The sequence below is a fragment of the Cheilinus undulatus genome, linkage group 13, assembly GCF_018320785.1.
Source record: "Cheilinus undulatus linkage group 13, ASM1832078v1, whole genome shotgun sequence".
Lineage (NCBI taxonomy): Eukaryota > Metazoa > Chordata > Actinopteri > Labriformes > Labridae > Cheilinus > Cheilinus undulatus.
The window spans coordinates 8,075,999-8,095,856 of NC_054877.1; the positions used below are offsets into that span (position 1 = coordinate 8,075,999).

The 19,858-nt window shown below is 40.4% G+C and overlaps 1 protein-coding gene across 1 annotated transcript; it reads left to right on the forward strand.

The window, feature by feature from the left end:
• The first annotated feature begins 806 nt into the window (after positions 1 to 806).
• On the forward strand, positions 807 to 19,568 carry cavin4a (caveolae associated protein 4a). The gene is made up of 2 exons (XM_041804114.1): positions 807 to 1,452; positions 14,732 to 19,568. The coding sequence occupies exons 1-2, from the start codon at positions 1,045 to 1,047 to the stop codon at positions 15,287 to 15,289; spliced, it is 966 nt and encodes a 321-aa protein (XP_041660048.1). The 5' UTR covers positions 807 to 1,044; the 3' UTR covers positions 15,290 to 19,568.
• The last annotated feature ends 290 nt before the right edge of the window (positions 19,569 to 19,858 follow it).

Genomic DNA, 19,858 nt, shown 5'->3' on the forward strand with positions numbered 1-19,858 from the left:
GTTGGGGTATTTTAAGATTAAATCCACACCTGTAAATTCTGATAACACCTGAATGGTAGCCTTTTAATCAGCAAATCAAATAATATCCCATTAGATTGTATCGTATTATTTTGTTTCGTTGAGTAATCTCCACTAGCCTCATTTAAAATAAAGATCTTCTTGCAGGTTAGTCATGTAAGCTTATCCTTTAAGAATTCATTGTGACTGTGAGCGTGCTATTTTAACACATTCATTTGGGTATTTATGGACCCTAAATCTTTTTCAACACAGTTATTACTGACAGAAGAGTAAGTTCGTGACTTTTAAAACTGTGAGCTAACCACCAACAACTTCTCACGCCACTGACATGTACCAAACACTTCTGCTGATGCTTCATTGCAGCGTCTCTTTAGAGCAGTGAGTGTTAAAATAGTGTCACCCTCACACTCCTTGCACTGTGGTCTCTATAAAGAGTGAAACATCTCAGTTACAGGTGATGTTTGGCCTCTGCAGCCCTGGGGAAAGTTAAAAAGAAGCAGAGCAGCAATCTTTAATCCCTGAAACATTTCATCTCTGTGTAATCAGAGCTGACAACTGGGGCGTCTGTGAATCTTTCACTGCAGAGCGACGCCTGAGCTGCTGTTGACGTACGAATTTTGCAGCTGCTAGCTTTAACATAAGTGCAAATAATGGAAAATTATGAATCAGTGCACAGCTCTGAGATGGCAGAGCAGGAGTTGGACGGGGGTTTCCATCATCCCTCGGCTTCATGAGTGTCGCCTTACAAAGTCTTTTATTTTTAGCCGGGGGGTTCGTGTGAGCACTCTGAGTTTAGTGCCCGGCCCAGATCCTGATGAGGGATGCAGTCAGGTTCTTTTTGGATCCTGAAGCCTTTTTTAAAAGGGCAGAGGTGGAGTTTCCCTCTCTCCTCTCTCCAGGCCTGAGTCTGGCTCACAGCGGTTGGGTGTTTCCAATCTCTGGTAACTCCATCGATCCTGTCCCCCCTACTGTTGCTTGAATATTTGTAATTTTAAGTGAGATCTTCCTCAATCTTTAAAAACAACGATGGATCAGCAGAAGTATCGCACAGCAGGAGTGCAGGAGAAGCTGGAGATTGTCGGGGTGGAGGACGCTGATGGGAACCCCATCAGCGCCCTGACAATCCTGTCTCTGCTGGAGCGCGTGGCGGGCATCATCGATAATGTCCAGTCCTGCCAGCAGCGCATGGAGGAGCGTCAGCTGGAGCTGGAGAACAACATCAAGACCATCCAGGGAGACGTGCTCAAACTGGCCAAAGATCACAACGACACCAGCGGCACGGTGGAGAAGCTGCTGCAGAAGACCCGCAAGGTCAGCGCCAATGTGAAGGAGGTCAGGTCGCGTGTGGAGAAGCAAAACGTTCGTGTCAAGAAGGTTGAAAGCACGCAGGACGAGCTGCTCACCCGCAACAAGTTCAGAGTCGTCATCTATCAGGTGAGCCATGAAAATTGATGCTTACATTCTTTTTTTGTTTGTGTCACTTATCAATCGGCAGATACTTTGACCAGTCTGGGCGAATATTCGACAAATTCATACCATCTTAAGTTGCTTTAAATATTAAAAAAATACATCAATAATGGGTCAAACTGGCCAAAACCCATCATTAAGATCCATGGTATTGATTGTTTTCCCAAACCTGGTGTATTTATAGAATATTGAATGAAGTCTGGCTGCAGAGGGAGGCTCTTGAACCCAAGCCCCAGTGGCTACCATACTGAAAATGCTGTCTAAAACTAACCGTAGGGGCTTTTCTCAAACTGTTCCCTTACACTTTTTCTCAACACATTATCATTCCATTTGCAAGCTCTTTTGGAAAACTTGATACACTGATTGACACCCAAAACCTCGGTCTGTACACCATCAGTGGGTCTGCACCTAAACCGACTTACTGAACAGATGTATTACCTTGGATTGTTCATCATGGGAGACTCTCTGTAGGCCAAAGTTTCATGCTATCTCCTGCATAAACTTTTAATGGGTTTGAATAAGTCAAAAATAGTTGTATCTACCAATGTAGTCAAAAAACTTACATTACTATCAGGTTCTAATGGGTGGGGTCTGCTGGTGTATTCAATGGCTGCTGCTGTAGCAGGGCTGCCAGGTGTAGGTGACAAATCTAGTCCAATGGCCAATAAAAAACTAGCCCAAAACCAAGCCCAACATTTAAATTTAACATAAGCAAATAAAACCTTTGCCACACCACACATATTGCCTGTGTGTGTGCAGTTGCACTGCTTCTGTGTGTGGCGTGTATGCTCATGTGCCGGTGTGGCACAGCAAATCTTTGGTTGTGCGCCACATTCCATGTTTTCCTAATTCTCTGCTGGTTGATTTAGTTGTATTTGAAGGCAAATAAAGTAGTTTATTCTGCTTTGGATATTAAACACACGTACACAAGACATCAAAAATGGGTCTGCTCAACCCACAAAAAAAATTCCATTGGAAACCACCGACCTGGCAACCCTGTGCTGCGGTAGCTATTAGCTCAGGTGTAGCTGTAGGAAAGTGGCAGCTTAATCAGAACTGGACCACATTTCTTACTAAACCAAGAGCATAGAGCCATACAGAAGCATGTCTTGGTAGAGAAGATGTTTTGCATGTCTTGGCAACTGTTTTATTCTCAGAAAAGCTTAGCCATTAACAACCTACAACATATGAAATCTGAAGAACTGCTGTCTTTGCATTTGCATATTGGCTTCATTTTTCAACCACGGAGGTCGGCGTGTAGGGACCAAAGTGCTCAGGTGTCAGATTGGGTTGAGGCCCTGGGTCTGCAAGTAGCATTACATAACATGATTGGCTGTACGCTGAAATGATAATGTGACACATTGTGACCGAGAAACTAAATACAGATGCGTCCTTTTATTTTTCTGAGTGTTTTTTTTTTTTTTTAAATCATTTAAGGCTAGTCAGTTAGGTGCAATCATAATCATTCAACAATTTAAGCAATTGATTATTACAGAAGTTTAGAAATGTTTGGAAAATGTGAAGAGACAGAAAGGTGTTTGACCTGGACAGCAATGAGATGTAATGGAGGTGGCTGGGGTGGAGGAGGAGGGTCATGGCAGAATGGGATTGGATAAGAATTTTAGTGAGTAGATGCCTACACCAGCTGATTACCAGAGCAGGAAAACAGAGCGGGGAAAGGAAGACACATGAATGAGTGATTATTGATGAATGGAAATAAAAGAGTCGTCCTGCTTTTATCACGCTAAGCTTCATTTGTGGCTAACCTGATTTGACTGTAGTTCTACAGAGAAATCCCTAGTTTGAAACTCATGATATGCTAGATTAATTTACACACCCTATATTTAAAATACGTAAAATGAGATAATAATAACGAGACTTAAGGTGTAGTCTTCGTTTTCAAGGCCAGTTTATGCCAGAATTTCAAAAAGCAAGAACTCTTTAAAATGGGGGTCAAAGATGGTACCACTGAACATAGCAATGAAATGACAGAATTATAGTCTCCCCCCCATGGTTACAGGTAGTTTCTAACAGGTTTCTGTCAGCCTGTACTTTATATATTTACAGATTCACATCCAACAGTCAAATATGTAGGTGGAAATGAGGGGTTTTGTTTCATTTGGACCAAAGTAAAGCAAATTTCTTTGCACATTACAATTCCATACAAAGTCTAAAGAATACACTTTGAAAACTCGAATCCAAGTAAGGGTCTTTGTCTCATTTCTTGTCAAAACATCTTATGAAACTCAATTTGTGTGCAAAAAAGAACCACATCATGACACTGCCAGCTCAGGCCCAAGGTTCCTGGGTCAGAGGAAGGAGCTGGTTCAGCAAACAGGGCTTAAACAAGGGATCCATTACCTTTAAAAGTGTAATGAGACTCTTCATCCTGTCAACAGCACAGGCATGCAGATTTAAGCCTGTAGAAGAGCTTGACTCTATTACCAGATGCATGGTTTAGTCTAGATTTGCACTTACAAGGATCAGACATAAAATAAAGAGACATATTCCCTCCGTGGTACAAACTCTGTGAGCCGAGCAGTAAGATCTTTTGCTCAAATCAGCTCTGACTCAATTTATTAAGGCATGGCAGCAGCGAGGAAGGGGAATGTGAGGAAATGAATGGCGGTTTAAGTTCAGTGCTTAAGAGCCCTCGACTCGGCAACACTGGCAATTTATAGAAAAGCATCCTGGAGGGGAGCGTTAATCAGGTCAGGTGGAACAGATGAAAACAGGATGATTCACTTGAGAGTTTTACTCTTGATGTGAAACGCTGCGCTGAGTTCTCTGAAGCCTAAATATGAACAAATAACAAGAACAAACATCCAGGTTTGTCATTACCTAACATGAGGGGCTTAAAATAAATAAGACAGGTGTCTTATCTCCAAATAGACACATTTTACTTCCATTACAAGTAAAGAGAGTGAGGGAACACTCAGATATTGAAGTGTACATATATTGCCTATAGAAAGTATCCACCCTCTTGGATGTTTCACCCTTTTATTGAAATCAATTATATTCAACATAATTTGGATTTTTGAACAAAAAACCCTCTTTAATGTCAAAGTGAAAACAGATTTCTACAGAGTAATGTCAGTTAAGTAAAAATAAGTGATTGCAAATATTCACCGCCACCTTTGGCTGCAATCACAGCGCTGAGTCTGTGTGGATAGGTTTCAATCAAGCTTGCACATCCGAACACTGCAATTTTACTCCATTATTCTTTGCAAAGCTGCTCAAGCTCTGTCAGGTTGTACGAGGATCAAGTGAACAGCCCTTTTCAAGTCCAGTCACTAATTCTCTATTCATTTGAGGTGTGTGCTTTGACTCAGCCAATCCAGGACATTCACCTTGTTGTCTTTAGACCATTTCTGTGTAGCTTTCTCTGAATGCTTCAGCTCATTGTCTTGCTGTAAAATAAATCTTATCCCAAGCCAACTGAATAAGATTTTCCTCCTGTATTATTCCTGTATTTTCACACTCTACCTTTACAAGCCTTCCAGGGCCAGCTGCTGAGAAGCACCCCCACAGCATGATGCTGCCACCACCATGCTCCACAGTGGGGATGGTGTGTTTGTGATGATTTGCAGTGTTAGGCATCTTGTCTGATGGCCAAAAAGCTCCATTTCAGTCTCATTAGACCGAGGAACTTTCTTCCACATGCCTTTTGATGAACTCTAGTCCAGATTTGTTTTCTTCAACCGTGTCTTTCTCTTTGCCACTCTCCCATAAAGCTTTGACTGATGAAGAACCCGGCCAACGGTTGTTGTCTGCAGAGTCTCTCCCATCTCAGCTGCTGAAGCTTGGAACTCCTTCAGAGTAGTCATAGGTGTCTTGGTGGTCTCTCTCACTAGTCTCCTTCTTCCACGCTCACTCTTTCAGCGCCTTGGACTTTTTTTGTATCCATCCCCTGACTTTGACTTTTCAATAACATTTTCTCTGAGTTGCTTGAGGTGTTCTTTTGTCTTTATGGTGTAATGGTAGCCAGGAATACTGACTGGACATTCCAGACACAGGTGCTAGAAAATAGAGCAAAATTAGGGACAAATTGGTCTCATTTTGTGGTCAAACATCAGAGAATTTTTTTTGCTTTTTTTGCATTTTTTAAATGACCTTAAAACTGTTTCCTTCCTCAGTTTTTCAAATGTTTGAGCTTCAAATGATATGGAGCTACACTGTGTGTTTGTCAAACATTCTTAACCTTAATTCTTAACAGGGATAATCACAAAAGTGTTTTTTCCCTAGAAAAATAAGATATCAAGATCAATTTACAATAAATAAAAAAGTGGCATATTCTGGATATTTGGCTGTAAATGGAGGCTTCTGTCTAACCATCTGAGCCCCCAGGCTACAGGCTTGTTTCTAGAAGTGTTGTTTTTTCCTGAATCATGTAACTCTTCAGTTGCTTAGCAATTATTGATCACATTGTACAGTTGAGCAAACAAGCCTGATTTTCCCCACAATAAAGTGGAAGAGGAACAGAATCCTCTGTTAAAACTCAAACTGCTATTAATAAGTTAGCCACCAGCTGATATTTGGGCATTTGTGTTTTACCTCCACATGGCAGTGACATCAGGTCACATACCAGAGAAAGCAGGTTGAATAACATGACACACCTCTAAAGTACCATCAGTCAGCACTTTTTATTAACTGACCAAACTCACACATCACCTCCATCCAGCTGTTATGGAGAGAAACACATTGGAAAAGTTATTTATGTTGGTTTTATGCACCAAAAAATATTGTATGACTGCACCAACCAGCAAAAACCTGTTTTGAATCCTGGCCAGACAACAGCCTTTCTGTGTGGAGAGCCCTCATGCATGCGAGGTACTTCGTCTTCCCACAGTAGTCAAAAGATGTGCTCATAAGGCTGATTGGTGGCTCTAAATTGCCCATAGGTGTGAGTATGCATGGTTGTTTTTCTCTGTAGTCAGCCCTGATAGACAAGCTGCTAAATGGGATAACATAGTTAGAATGGATGATTTTTGTTTTAGCTGTCAGGGAAGCTTTTCATCATTGTATGGTAAGCCAAATATTTTTTAAATTTATTTACCCTTTATTTAACCAAAAAAAAAAAAAAAAAACTCAGAGAATAAAAGTCTATTTATTCAGGAATGTCCTGAAGATTTACTTCTTAATTTACAATATGAAGCTCATTTTTTGGAGCAGAGCTAAACAACTCGCTAAGAAGATAAGCACAGACAAAAAAACACAACTTGGCTGGAAATAAAGAAAGGTAGAAAGAAATAATAAACAAATGCACCAGCCAGCACTGGTCTGAAGTAAGATCACTGTTTTCCAACATGCCAACAGCCGTCATTTGACTTCATGAAGGGCTCATTTACAAGGCTGTTTTAGGGCGTGATATGAGGTTTCACCTTCACTATGAACACAGCTGAGGAGTAATGTGGGGATGAAGTAATCGCCCTGCTGAGGCAGCTCTAGATGTAATAACAGAGACAAGAACAGGATGGGAGATGCCAGCAGGGGAAAGCTGCGCTGTGTTTGTCATAAATAGAGTTTAGATCTCCTGATGTGACGTATTCTCTCTATAGCGCTCTAAAAGCACCGTGAATGAACAGGCAGGGACACCTGGTATCATGCTGTCATGTAATCAGTATTAATGCATGAAGGCACTGAAGAAATGTACAAGAAAAACACCCGAGTGTGGCATCATTTAGATCATGGTTTCTTAACATGGGGGTTTACGAGACACTAAGAGGGAATCTCCATACGGCTTAAAACTTAAGAATAATTTTTAAATAACACATTTCCCCTTTACACCATTTTTGTCCTATTTTAATCTATTTTCATCACTTATTCCCACCAATTTTATTGATTTAACACATTTTTGTCAATTTTAAAGCCTTTCCACCAGTTTCTTTCTGCCTATTTTTGCCATTTCTGAACCAACTCTTATCACTCTCCACCTCTTTTACCCATTACTGCCTCTATTAGCCACTTTTTATGCCCATTTTGACCACATTTCACAATTTCTTATGCCCATTGTTGCCATTTTAACCAATTTCTGCCTATTTCTGCCCCAATTATCCCATTTTTGCCAGCTTAAAGCAATATTTCCTCCCATTTCAACAAATTTTTAACTATTTTTGCAACTTAAACTCATTTCTGCCACTTTTTAACCCATTTTTACTACTTTTTTATGCCCTTTCTTGCCACTGTAACCCATTTGAACGGGCAGCCTGGAGTATAGACTTTGAACATTTTTACACAGTTTTATTACAAATTTTTTTTTCTCATTCTGCCAGAAAAGCCTTTAAAATCTTAAAAGCACAACAGCACTTCCAATGATGAGTCAGACCCTTGACTTTGTTCATTTTTACATATGTTGCTGCAGTCAGAGTTCAGACGGGGAGGTGGAGGGCAGCCCTGGTTAACGTCCAGGCTTCAGAATAAAAAGGCAGGGTGCGATGCCCTGCTAACAGCTGCTGTGGATCCATGACAGACTGAACTATTCTGGGACCACAGCATTCTGCCTCACAGCCAACAGGGACACGCTATAAACTGCTGTCAGCCCGAGTCAGCCTCACTCCAACATGGCAGCTTATCATAGGAGTCAATATATATATATATATATGAGAGAGAGAGGGAGAGAGGGAGTCATCCAGGCCTGTCACTTCAAGGACCGCCCCCTTACCCTTTAACAATCCCTGTTAGAATTACAGTGCCTAGGTTGGTATCTTTAGTTATTATGATGTCATTTTTTAAAGTGTCTTTTTATACAAAGAAAATCTTTTAAATCAGAACTAAAAATATATTTAAGTTCAGATTCATAAAAAACTGATCTACGTATAAAAGCAGGGCAATATATTAAGAGAAAGGCTAAAATATAGATAAAAAAAAATGTGAACGTTCTAAAACTTACAAAAGACTGCCAAGACATGCCATTTTTGTAAGCCAGCATTAATTGTGTCAAACACTGGACGTATACCTGAGCAATTTTTACGTACGGAATAAAATAATTAGACTTTTACCAATGATGGGGTGTTCAAAACATTCATTTTAAGCTGTTTAAAGGTGGTCTTTTACTCATCTTAGTTTTCATATAAAATCAGACATGTTATCACAGGTCTTTAGTCTATGTGACCATGGTCAGCAACCAATAGGAGGAGTCTCACATGTACCAAACTGGTGAAACCATGGAGGGAACAAAGGGATGTAACCTCACCTTAGTACCACAGTAGAGTGAAGAAGGATATGGACAGAAAGGGCCTTTGACCACTGATATCCATGGTGAGCAAGCTAACAAGCTACAGGTCAAAAAGGAGATGCTGGGTTTCCAGTACACTTGGAAATGCGCAAAATCGAAATAGTGCAATAATGGAAACACCTGAATTTCGAAAGAATCCTAAAATATAATTTTTTTACGCTTTCATGAGGAGGTTTTTCAGGCGTTTTGATAAAGAAATATATCGGAAAAGTGCAATGGAAACATCATAATTATACCCTTATACGTGGCTTTTGCCATACATACAGACTGGAAGCTGCGTTTCCATGAGAGTTTGTGTTTCAATTGAAGGGAGTTTTGGGCATGAGCCTCGCAATTCTCCTAGAATCTCATTTCGTGAGACTCCGCTGCAAGGAAGCTGGATGCTCAAAACTTGTTGCATGTTGGTATGGTTATGATTACATTTACAGAGGTTGCCTTGATAATTTTGAACAAAAGACAACAGTAACGGATGATAGTTAAGAGGAAAAAGTCCATATGTATGGCAAAAGCCACATAAGGGTACAAGTATGATCTTAGGAAAAGTCTCGTCTCCTCTACTTTCCTCAAGTACCGGGCCATGTTGTCTCAGCGTGAAGTGGCCATGTGACACCGTACGATACGTCCTCTGACTTGTAAATGCCGAAAAGTGTTTCCGTTGCCCTTTTGCAATAATTATATATCAAACCTCCTCATGAGAGCGTAAACACTTTTTAGCTGTGTTTGAGAGCTTTTTCAGGTGTTTCCATTACCAGGTTTTTTGGGGGTTTTTTGCGCTATTTGGATTTTGCACATTCTAAAGGTAATGGAAATGCACCTACAGCTAGGAGTCGTTTCCCTATGGCTGGGGTTATTGCTGGTGCACCTTGCGTTTGATGGGCTACATTATCAGTAACTGGGTTTCCATTACACTTGGAAATGTGCAAAATCCAAATAGCGTAATAAAAAACTGGTAATGGAAGCATCTGAATTTCAAAAAAAACCTAAAATATCGCTAAAAAGTTTTTACGCTTTTATGAGGAGGTTTTTCAGGCGTTTCGATATAGAAATATATCGCAAAAGTGTAATGGAAACACTTTTTCCACATTTACAAGTCACGGTACATGACGTACGGTGTCACATGACCAGTCACTCTGAGACAACATGGCACTGTACGTGAAGACGGAAGAAGAGACGAGACTTTCCTTAACATCATACTTCTACCCTTATACATGGCTTTTGCCATACATACAGACTTTTCCTCTGAACTATCATCCGTTGCCTTCGTCTTTTGTTCAAAATTATCAAGGCAACCGCCGTAGATGTAACCAAAACTGTACCAACACACAACAGGTTTTGAGCGTCAAGCTTCCCTGCAGCAACACGAGATGAGATTTGAGAATTGCAAGGCCTATGCCCAAAACTCCCTTCAATGGAAACGCATTCAAAGTGCAATTGAGGGTTACTTTAATGTTAAATCTGAGATCAGAACTCACTATCGTAACACTGATGATAAAGTGACACCAGTTCAGATCAGAACAGACCATCTGCACTCCGTTTCATGCATAGATCAGTGGTTTTCAACCTTTTTTGCCCAAGGCACAACTAAGATCAATACACAATTTCAAGGCACACCACATCTTTCCAAAATTGCCTATTTAAAACGTTACAATAAACTGAGCAGATAGTATTAGATCAGACAGGCCAAGCACTGCTATATGATTTAGATCAGTTGATCAAGCCCTCATCAGCTGACAGCCAGCTGATTTCCTTTAAGCATGCCATTGGCTTTCCGCACTCGTGCTGCCATAAGTAAACTTCTCCAACCTGCTTTGCTGCTTCATCACCAAGCCACTTTTTACAACCCTCCTCCACCCCAGCTCCTCCTTCCCAGAACAGCCAAATATGAATAACATCAATAAGTGCAAATTTACAACTGCTATTAAAGAAAAACTATTTATGATGAAGTGGTCCTGACTGAACTTTAGTTATTGTAAAGTTCCAGTAATTATGTGTAGTGCTACGTATTGCTATGGCCCACCAAGACTGGGCTCCACACCATTTGAGAACCACTGGCATAGATGTAGCGGTCCTGGTGTTTTGGTTAAACTCATAACTTTCAGTGACTTTCTTTAACATTACACAAGCTGCTACAGTCGGATGTTAACCTGGCTGCAGAGTCTGATAACTGGACATGTGACATGATCCCAGCTTTGACAGTTCTTCATCTTATGTGTCGCTCTTTTCTTTTTGTATTTCTGCTACATGAGTCCAGGTTTAGCTGGGTCTGGTAGTGGCCAGCTCAGTCCTCCTCTCAGACAGTCGCAGTGTTGAGTGTCTTCATGACTGATGTGCTGTCGGTTATTCTGAGGCCTCCGTTCATCTCCTAATATAGAGCTTCAGCTGCGCTCATTTAACCAGGAAGCAACAGGAGCTTTGTCAGAGGCAGTGGTGGCCGGCGGCTGAATAATGAAGGCCAGGACAGTAATAAGAAAAAGATGAATGTGTGCTGGTTTACACCCAGGGCCACTCTGCCTCGGCTGTTTGTCACAACACCGGACATCAGAGGACAGGGCGTCATTTAGAAGGAGTTAATGGATTTTACTTTGTGATATTTCTGTCCTGTGACAATGAGAGAAGCTGAGCAATGACAAGATTAGGAGTCAAGGCACAAACACAATTAAACCAAGGGGTCACTCAGCTAAGAGAGGGCGCTGCCACAAGAAGACATTTACCAGCTAAAAACAGTAAAACACCAGATTTCAATGTCACTTATTTATAGTAAACGATGGAGTGTGACTTTATATTTCCTCTTACTTACAGAAACAATGAGTAGGCAAGCTTCAGAAGCCAAATACACACCCCATGTCCATTTTAACAGTAGAAATAACAATTTTCAAAACCTGATTCAAAACAGGGGAGGGTTTTGTAATTTAAAGGCCCCGGATATAGACCACAAGAGACCCCTCTCCATGTGGCCTATAGCCAGTGAACAAGACCTTTTGACACATCTCCTTTCAGGTAATAGAAGTAGAGAACGACCTCAGAAAGCTCATTATTATCTTAATATGTCTATAGTAGAGCTGTCAGCATTAATGAATTAATCATAATTTACTAAGGTCCAGTAGTTCTTAAGTTGCATTAATCTCATGCCTTTTTGTTCCTTTCAGCACACTTTGGTTAAACCACTAGAGCTTCTCCCTTCATCTACAGCAGGGGTGTCAAACTCAAGGCCAGGGGGCCAAATCTGGCCCACTCGGCCCGCAAGATCATATCATATTCTTATTATAAGCCAGCCTAAAATATAAGGCCTGCAGATTTCCTCCAGTATAAAAATGTAAACTTAACCTTGATGATATCAAATATCTTTTAGTCATAAAATGTGTAAAAAGTAAAATGATTAGCTAAAAAGAAATAAAGGAAAAGGAATTAATTTGTTTTCATTTCATAGTTTCAATTTTGCATTGCACAATTATGACTTTAATCTATTATTTGGACTTTTATTTCATATTTTGACCTTTTTAACTTATAATTTAGACCTTTTATCTCATATTAAGACCTTTTCAGTGTATTATTTTTCACTTTTTATCTCATATTTTGAGCTTTTAAATTGATTATATTGACTTTTTGTCTCATATTTAGACCTTTACAATTTATTATTTCAACCTTTCTCTCATATTTTGACCTATTATGTGCACCAGTTTAAATTTTAAGTCATATTTTTTGCCTTGAAAACATGACTGTGACTGTATTTTTTATTTATATTTACCTTTTAAAAGCATTATTTTATCATCTAATTTCATGTTTTGACTTTTTGCACTAAGTTTGACTTTTTATCTCAGATTTTGAGCCTTTTAACTTATCATTTTGACTCTTTAAATCTCAAAATCATTTACCATTAGTGCTAATTTGTTTCTGCATAATTTATTAGTGGTGAAAATGAGGTAGACAGTTTGGTTAAAAGTGGCCCTCAGGTTAGACCTTAATTCAGAATCTGGCCTCTTCTGTGTTTGAGTTTGACACCCCTGATCTACAGTGTTATAAAAAAATATCTGCCACTGTGCCTTTGTGACAGTGTTTTTTCCATGGTTAAGTTCATGTCAGAATCATTGATCTAGTTCTTACAAGCAAGGTCCAGTTCCTCATTTTCTCTTTCAAATTAAAAGCATATCTGTATCGTAACAGGAAAAGACGGTCTGGTTGTAGACCGGAGATGTGAAATGCCATCTCTGCCAGCTGAGAGGAGGATCAGGAGAGCCACATCAGTTTCCTGAAAGGGGCCTGGCCGGGGGTGGAGTCAGAAAGCTCGGTAACATTTAAAGCCACAGACACAGAAACAGCTCGTCCTGAGCAGGGCTGAAACAGAGGGTTTTTTTAGACATGCAAAAATACAATACTGGAGTGTTTTTTCAGCAACAGACTTCACAGGCATGTTTTGGGGACCTCTGAGACCAATATAGACTTATTTTAAAAGGTTAAAATATGTCCCTTTTAGCATCTACAGCAGAAATAAGGTAACATGCTCATAGTTGGAATGGTATTATTAATGTGGTACCATCAGATGTTATAACACCTTCTCCAGCACCCGCCCCCCTTCCCCCTCAATGTGATTATTGTGTCATTCACAGTGTCTGAATCCTCTCTGACGATTCCTCCCTGATTAATGAGTGTGATCTGTGCAGGTGGCGGCAGTTTAATTAGGATTAATTAGCTTAAACATTCAAAGTCAGCTGTAGGGCGCAGCAGGTGTAGCCGGCCTGTGAGGTCCCTACTGACAGCTGACGTTAAGAAATATCTACACACCCAGAGATCTTTCATTTTAACAGTAAATTTTGTTTAAATTTAAAAAGAGTGAACAAAATAATCTTGAAGGAATAGCCTTTTAAAATTCAGAATATTAAGGAGCTGACTTGACTTCTATTTTTTGGAATAGTAGTGACTGAAATCTGCTGTGTAAATACCAACGTACTAGCATGCAGGATCACCTAGCTCTGTTTGATTTGATTCATGTTACATTTAAAACACACCCATGCTCAATCAAGTGACTTAATCCAACCCCTTTGCATTCTTCACCTCGTTTAACACCCAGATTACATACCGCATAACTTGCAAAACATAGACAGACACGCCCTAAAAATCTTTGCACCACACACTTTGAACAACGTGCATCATGTCACTGAAATAGTGCCCATAGTCTTGAATGTCAGGACCAGATTTCATCATATCCATTCAATCAGTCATTGAAATATTTCCGTCTGCACTGAACAGTCTTCTTCCTCTGCTGAAATCAGATGGGGTCATTATTATTAGCCTCTATCTTGAGTTTCAGGTGTTGTTCCTGCCAGAAGCTTCCTGTCTCAGCGAGTCTCAATTACTCCTCATCTGTAAAAATAGACAAACTTGATCTTGTGAAGGAGGCTGTGTGCTGTAGACAACAGGCTGCAGGTCAGCTCTGATTGAGTCTCTCTAAGGAATATCATGTTTTCTATCTGGACCTGCATCAATGAGGAACAGAGAAAATCATTTTTAATGGATAGAGGCGACAGATGAGAGGATGCATATCAGTTTCATGTCTGCGTGTTTATCACTGACTTCATGTAAAGACGGATGACGTGTCTCCACCTCTTCTCGTTGTAGAAAAGTGAAGCCAAAATAATCCTGCAGTCTCATTCTGGTGATATCATCTGGAGTCTGTGCAGTGTTGGCATCACTTTTCATCCTCTAACTCAGCCCTTCCTTTAACTTACTTTGGGTTGTGCGTCAGATTTTATTGGGTCACCTATTGGTGGAGTAAATGCTTTTAAAAGCATTCATTTTCCTATTTAAATAGAATCAGTGCTGGTGTTTTGAAAACAAAGGATGTTTAGAGCTTGACTGTGCACCACAGGGTTGATGTTTTTTACAAGCTTTTTAAGACAATAAGTCCAGACGAGGCAAAAAAAGCTTAGGGCTTGAGGGCCTACTCTTGCAGGGTAGGGTTGAATCCCTAGCTACGTGCTTAAAACCTGTTTTTCTCCATTCTTTTCTTGTCTGTAGGGGGAGACAGAGATCCCATCAGTCGCTGTCACAAAGTCTCCCAAAGGAACCGGCTTGGATGGGCTGGAGATCGAGCCAGACACCTATGACATCCCTGCTGACCTCTCCTCTGATGAAGAGTACCTGAGCGTGGAGGAGGCTGACCCATCACGGGCTGCACGCCTCAAGAAATCTGTCGTAAAGAGCACGGAAACCATAAAGGCCGCCTTCTCCAAGGAGAACATGACCAAAACCAAAGACAACCTCGGCACCAAGTTCCACAACCTGGGAGAGAAGGTGATGCCACCAGAGCGCAGGGACAAGATGCACCAAGCCGGCGAGCGGCTGAAGCAGTCCGGAGAGCGGCTGAAGGAGAACATCGCCAAGAAGGCTCCGAGCAAAGAGGCCTTCCGCATCAAGCTGAAGAAAGAGAGAGCGGTCGCCGAGGGCCAGGAGGGAGCCGAGGCAGAAGCCCCGAGCACGGAGGCAGGGGCGGGGGTCACCTACACCGAGGTAGCAATGGAGTCAAAGAGAGAGGGGCCTGTGGAGGAGGCCAGCGCCACCCGGATAGGAAAGTAGTCCAGACGCCACATCATAGAGCGCCTGCACAAAAAGGAAGATGGACATCTGAGAAAGTCCGTGATTGGTTGGCATTGATGAAGAAGATTTTTATTTTAAGGAATGTGATATAAATAAAGAAGATGGTCTTGGGATTGGTATCCGTTCTGACTCCAAAACTCATCAGGATAAAAACTGGTTATCTATCAGCTTCATTCAGGGTCAGGTTACTTCCTGCAAACACTATTCACCAAAAACAGACTACTTACTGTACCATGGCGTGAATGTAAGAATCTTTAAGTCAAATGCACTAAGAAAAATTCAGCTTTAGAACTTGTTTAGAGTTCATATTTTAGATTGTTAACAAGTCATGTCGTGATAAGTATCAGGTTGTTTGAGGTATATGAACAAGATGGTTGAAGTTTAGAAAAACAGTTACTAAAGGATGATGAATGTTGGTCTATAGTTCATGTTTTCACCTTTAACTGATGTACATATAATGTTGTACAAACTGCCTTAACTAGGGATTCGGTCGGTGCAGGCCTCAGCTGGTCTCTGAGGCTCCTGCAGAGAGAATAATAAGAGATTCAACTTCAGACTGGTTTCTGTGTGCAGATGGTAACAAGGGAATAGAGGTAGGAAAAAATTAAGGGTGCTTAAAAGCAGTGTCAGTGATTGCTTTAATTAAAGCTGCATGAGGAGCCAAAGATTGGTTCAAGTGATTGCTAAGAGTATAATTTTAAAAGCACTAAAAGGTCACTTGGAGTTATACTGATGGTGAATTTCCATCTGTGGTACCAGCTAGACTCAACATGGGCTCTGTCCCAATAAACTCCTTGCCCCTACCACTTAGCCCTGACCCTGTGTTTTGCTCATTCACATCTGGGGTCAAGTGTCCAAGTTCTTTCTGGAGTGGATGTGTAAGGTGAAGTGCAAGGGCTGCATGGCCCTTTGAACAAAGATTCTCCAGAGTAACCGAGAGTTATAGGAAATATCCAAGAATGCCTTACAAATCATCAGTAAAATGGCTGTAACATCAACATAAGTCTACAAATGTCAGAGATTTCTTCATAAATAAGAGTCAAAAATGATATCAATCTTGGTAATATTATAATTTGATTTAGTTTCAATGCTTTGTGGTCCTTTTATTTCAAATAAGCTGGGGATATTGTTGCAACAATGAGAGGACAGAGTTCTTGTTTCTGGGAATTTTGTTCCAGAGATGCTTGCAATAAGTGAGGCGAAATACAAACAAAATGTCCTCCCTAAATTGGGAGACAACGGCAGCACAAAGTCAATAGAAGTTGGAGGAATCGCCACCAGGAGAATCATAAGTAGTGCCAAGAGAATTAGACTGGCTGCCCGTGGTGTAGCTTAACTTTTTTTGACTGGGGGGTCCCAACTGTAGCAGCAACTGGTGCGGGGATGTTCTGGAATATGTACACTAACATAACACAGGACCCGATGGACTGGTCCAGGCACAACTGCATGCATCGTGGAGGGGGCAACTGGGAGGATACCTGGGGAGATGGGACATGGGCCCGGCATAGGCCTGGACGATGGCCATCAGGAAACCAGAGCAGTACAGGACCAAGGCTGACACAGCAAAATGCCCAGAGGTGTCAGAAGTATTTACATTCATTACTCAGGTAGAAGTATAGATACTAGGGTTTAAAAAGACTTCTGTAGAAGTTGAAGTATCAACTCAAGCTTTTTACTCAAGTAAAAGTGTAAAAGTACTGGTTTCAAAACTACTGAAAGTATAAAAGTAAAAGTAATGTAAAGGGGAAAAAATGCTATTAAGGACAAAAGTTTAGGTTGCGCCACAGGGGCCATAGTGCACTACCCCACGTCCCCAAAAAACATTTTTCGAAAGGCCATAATGACCATAATGTTATATTAAAATGTTAATGTTGAAAAATTTGGGATGCACTTGTTTCAGCCGTATTTATGCCCACTGAAAATGAACGCATTTTAGTACAATGCAAATACATTCAAGAATCATATATGTGTACTACCAACCTCCTCGCTGGTGCTTGGTTGGGACATTTCGCTCGACTTCTCTTGAGTCTCTTCCACGGACATCTTCGTACTGGGCTACATACGTCTGCTATTTCCTTGAGTGTGACGTAATTTGTGTCGTGAGCAGGTGCAATTGTTCCGCGTACAAACCAATAGGGTGTCAGAATGGTATTATGTTATACTTACTCATCCAACCACAATCAAATTCACTCTATTCGGATGACGTGATTTATCTGGATAGGTTTTGGGGTTTTTTTATTTGTGAATTTTTGAACGATGACAAGCCGGAATGAAAACAAGCTGAAATTAAGTATGAGTATGGAGGCTATTTTTGAATTGTAAAGAGTAGAAAGTACAGATAAGTGCTTGAAAATGTAAGGAGTAGAAGTAAAAAGTAGACTGAAAAATAATTACTCCAGTAAAGTATAGAAACCCAAAATTTCTACTTAAGTAAGGTAACGAAGTATTTGTACTTAGTTACTTGACACCTCTGAAAATGCCAAACCGGCACATGCTCCTATACCTGACCTGCCAAACCCAGTCTCAAGGAGAGCTACAAGAGGCCCACCACAAAGCCTGAAAAACTGAATTAAGTATAAGTCTTACCTCTGATAAAACACATATCATAGTTTAGAAAATTGTGAGTTGAGTTGATAACACATTGTGGAAAACCCCCTCTAAGGCACCCAAAACATACACTAAGGGTACCCACTTAGACGCCTCTAAAGGAACCTCTGATCCAAAGCTAAAGGGTATTTTTTCATTTTTTCATTTCATACCCTTAACAAACTTAGGCAGGTACCTTGAAACTTTGGCCACAGATACCGTTAAAAGACACCCATGGTTACCTTTTATGAATGCAAATGGTCGATAAGAAAGTTCTCCAAAAGGCAGCCAAACATTAGGCTGAGGAGTGCTTTCTTTTTCACAATTCTAATTTGAAATTTACATGAAACAGACGCTAACTTAATACATACACTAAAGGTTTCACTTAAGAAAACACTAGAAGGTACGATTAAGAAACGGCCTTAACCTACTTTGGAAAATAAAAATTGGTAGTATAAGACATGAGCTAAAAGTTCCTCAAACTGATGCTAAAGGTTACCTTTAAACAAACTTGCGATGGTAGCTTGATTTCTCGTGCTCAGAGTTTCTAAAGAAGATAAGGTACATTGAAATAATGCCAAAGGGCAACTGAAAAGTTACCAAATGCTGAAGGGTGACTTAAAATGAGTGTGCCCTTGAAACTAATAATTGCGTTAACTTACTGTTACCTAGAAACAACCATTGAAGGTGCCATGTTTCACCTTTAAAGGTATCTTTAAACTGATGCTAATGATTACTTTCTTGCAAATGCTAAATGGTACCTTAGAACCAGTGCATCCTTGAAGATAATGCCGAAGTACTTTTATGCTAATGCTACCTTTGGATTGACATTTTGAAAATGGTGGATTAAAGTTAAATTTAATGGATTTGACCTGCACTCTTATCAACCACGTTGATCAAATCTCTGCTCACTGCAGCTTTAAGTTAATTTGAGCAGCACGTACAGCAGGTAGTGGTAAAAATAAAACAACTTTGCATGAACTTTAGAGCAACACAGCTTCTTAGATTGAGTTTTGACGCAAAGCTCTTCCTGATTGTCACATTATTCTGCGATTGCTCGTCTGAACATGAACGTAGAGGGTTAGAGATGTGCTTTTGGTGGCTTCAAAGATTTTCAAGCTCTGCTGAATTTTGATATATGAACGTTTAATTTTGCTGCTTGATATTCATAGTTTCTTTTGATGTTTAAGTGAAGTCTGCTGGAGTGATTAGTGAGGCTGCAGCTTTGTTTGAGATGGTAGAATGATCTGTTTTCTGAGCTTTAGTTACAGATGGCTGAGCTTATAAAGTACTGCTGCTCTTATTTCTCAGTACTGTAGCTTTTTCTGAAATATAAATGCTTTAAAACTGACTGTGTACCTGTGATGCTGCTGCTGAGTCAACATTTGCTTTAGAGTAGAAAAATATTCATTTTTGTTCATGTGGTTTGAGCATTTTCAGCAAGCTTCCATCTCTTGCATCATTTTTTAAGATTTGTTTGATTACAGCTCGGTTTGCATTTAGCTTGAATTTAAGTCCAGTTTTAATGCTTCCAGTGAAAACAGCTGGTTTGACCTGTGTTGATGTTTTGGTTTGGCTGTTATTTAAATGAATCACTTGTGTTTTTTGTATGAATAAAGTTCTCACTGCCTGTATGAACTGTTACACTGCAATAAAAATATGTAACACTTTACTGCATTTGTTGGTGACTTTTTCCTGCATTAGCTCAGTGATAGACATGATCAATAAGTGGTCATAATCAGCTTTATGTAGCTTTTCTATGGCATGCAACAGGTCGCCTACACACTGATCTCACATATCCACAATATACTCAGATTTCATCATAAGTCCCACGCCTTCTTGACTTTGATTGGCCTGTGAGGGAGAGGAGACATTGATGCGAACAGCGCTTCTCTCTGAGAGTTGACACATTTTGACGGTGCTCTAAATGCTGCAACAAAAATCAGCTGCCACTGCGGGCAT

Bases quoted from the DNA above. Each gene is read 5' to 3' on its own strand.
- cavin4a (XM_041804114.1), top strand. From the start codon at position 1,045: ATGGATCAGCAGAAGTATCGCACAGCAGGAGTGCAGGAGAAGCTGGAG. The intron at 1,453-14,731 runs GTGAGCCATGAA...TCTTGTCTGTAG, and splicing joins TCAGAGTCGTCATCTATCAG to GGGGAGACAGAGATCCCATC.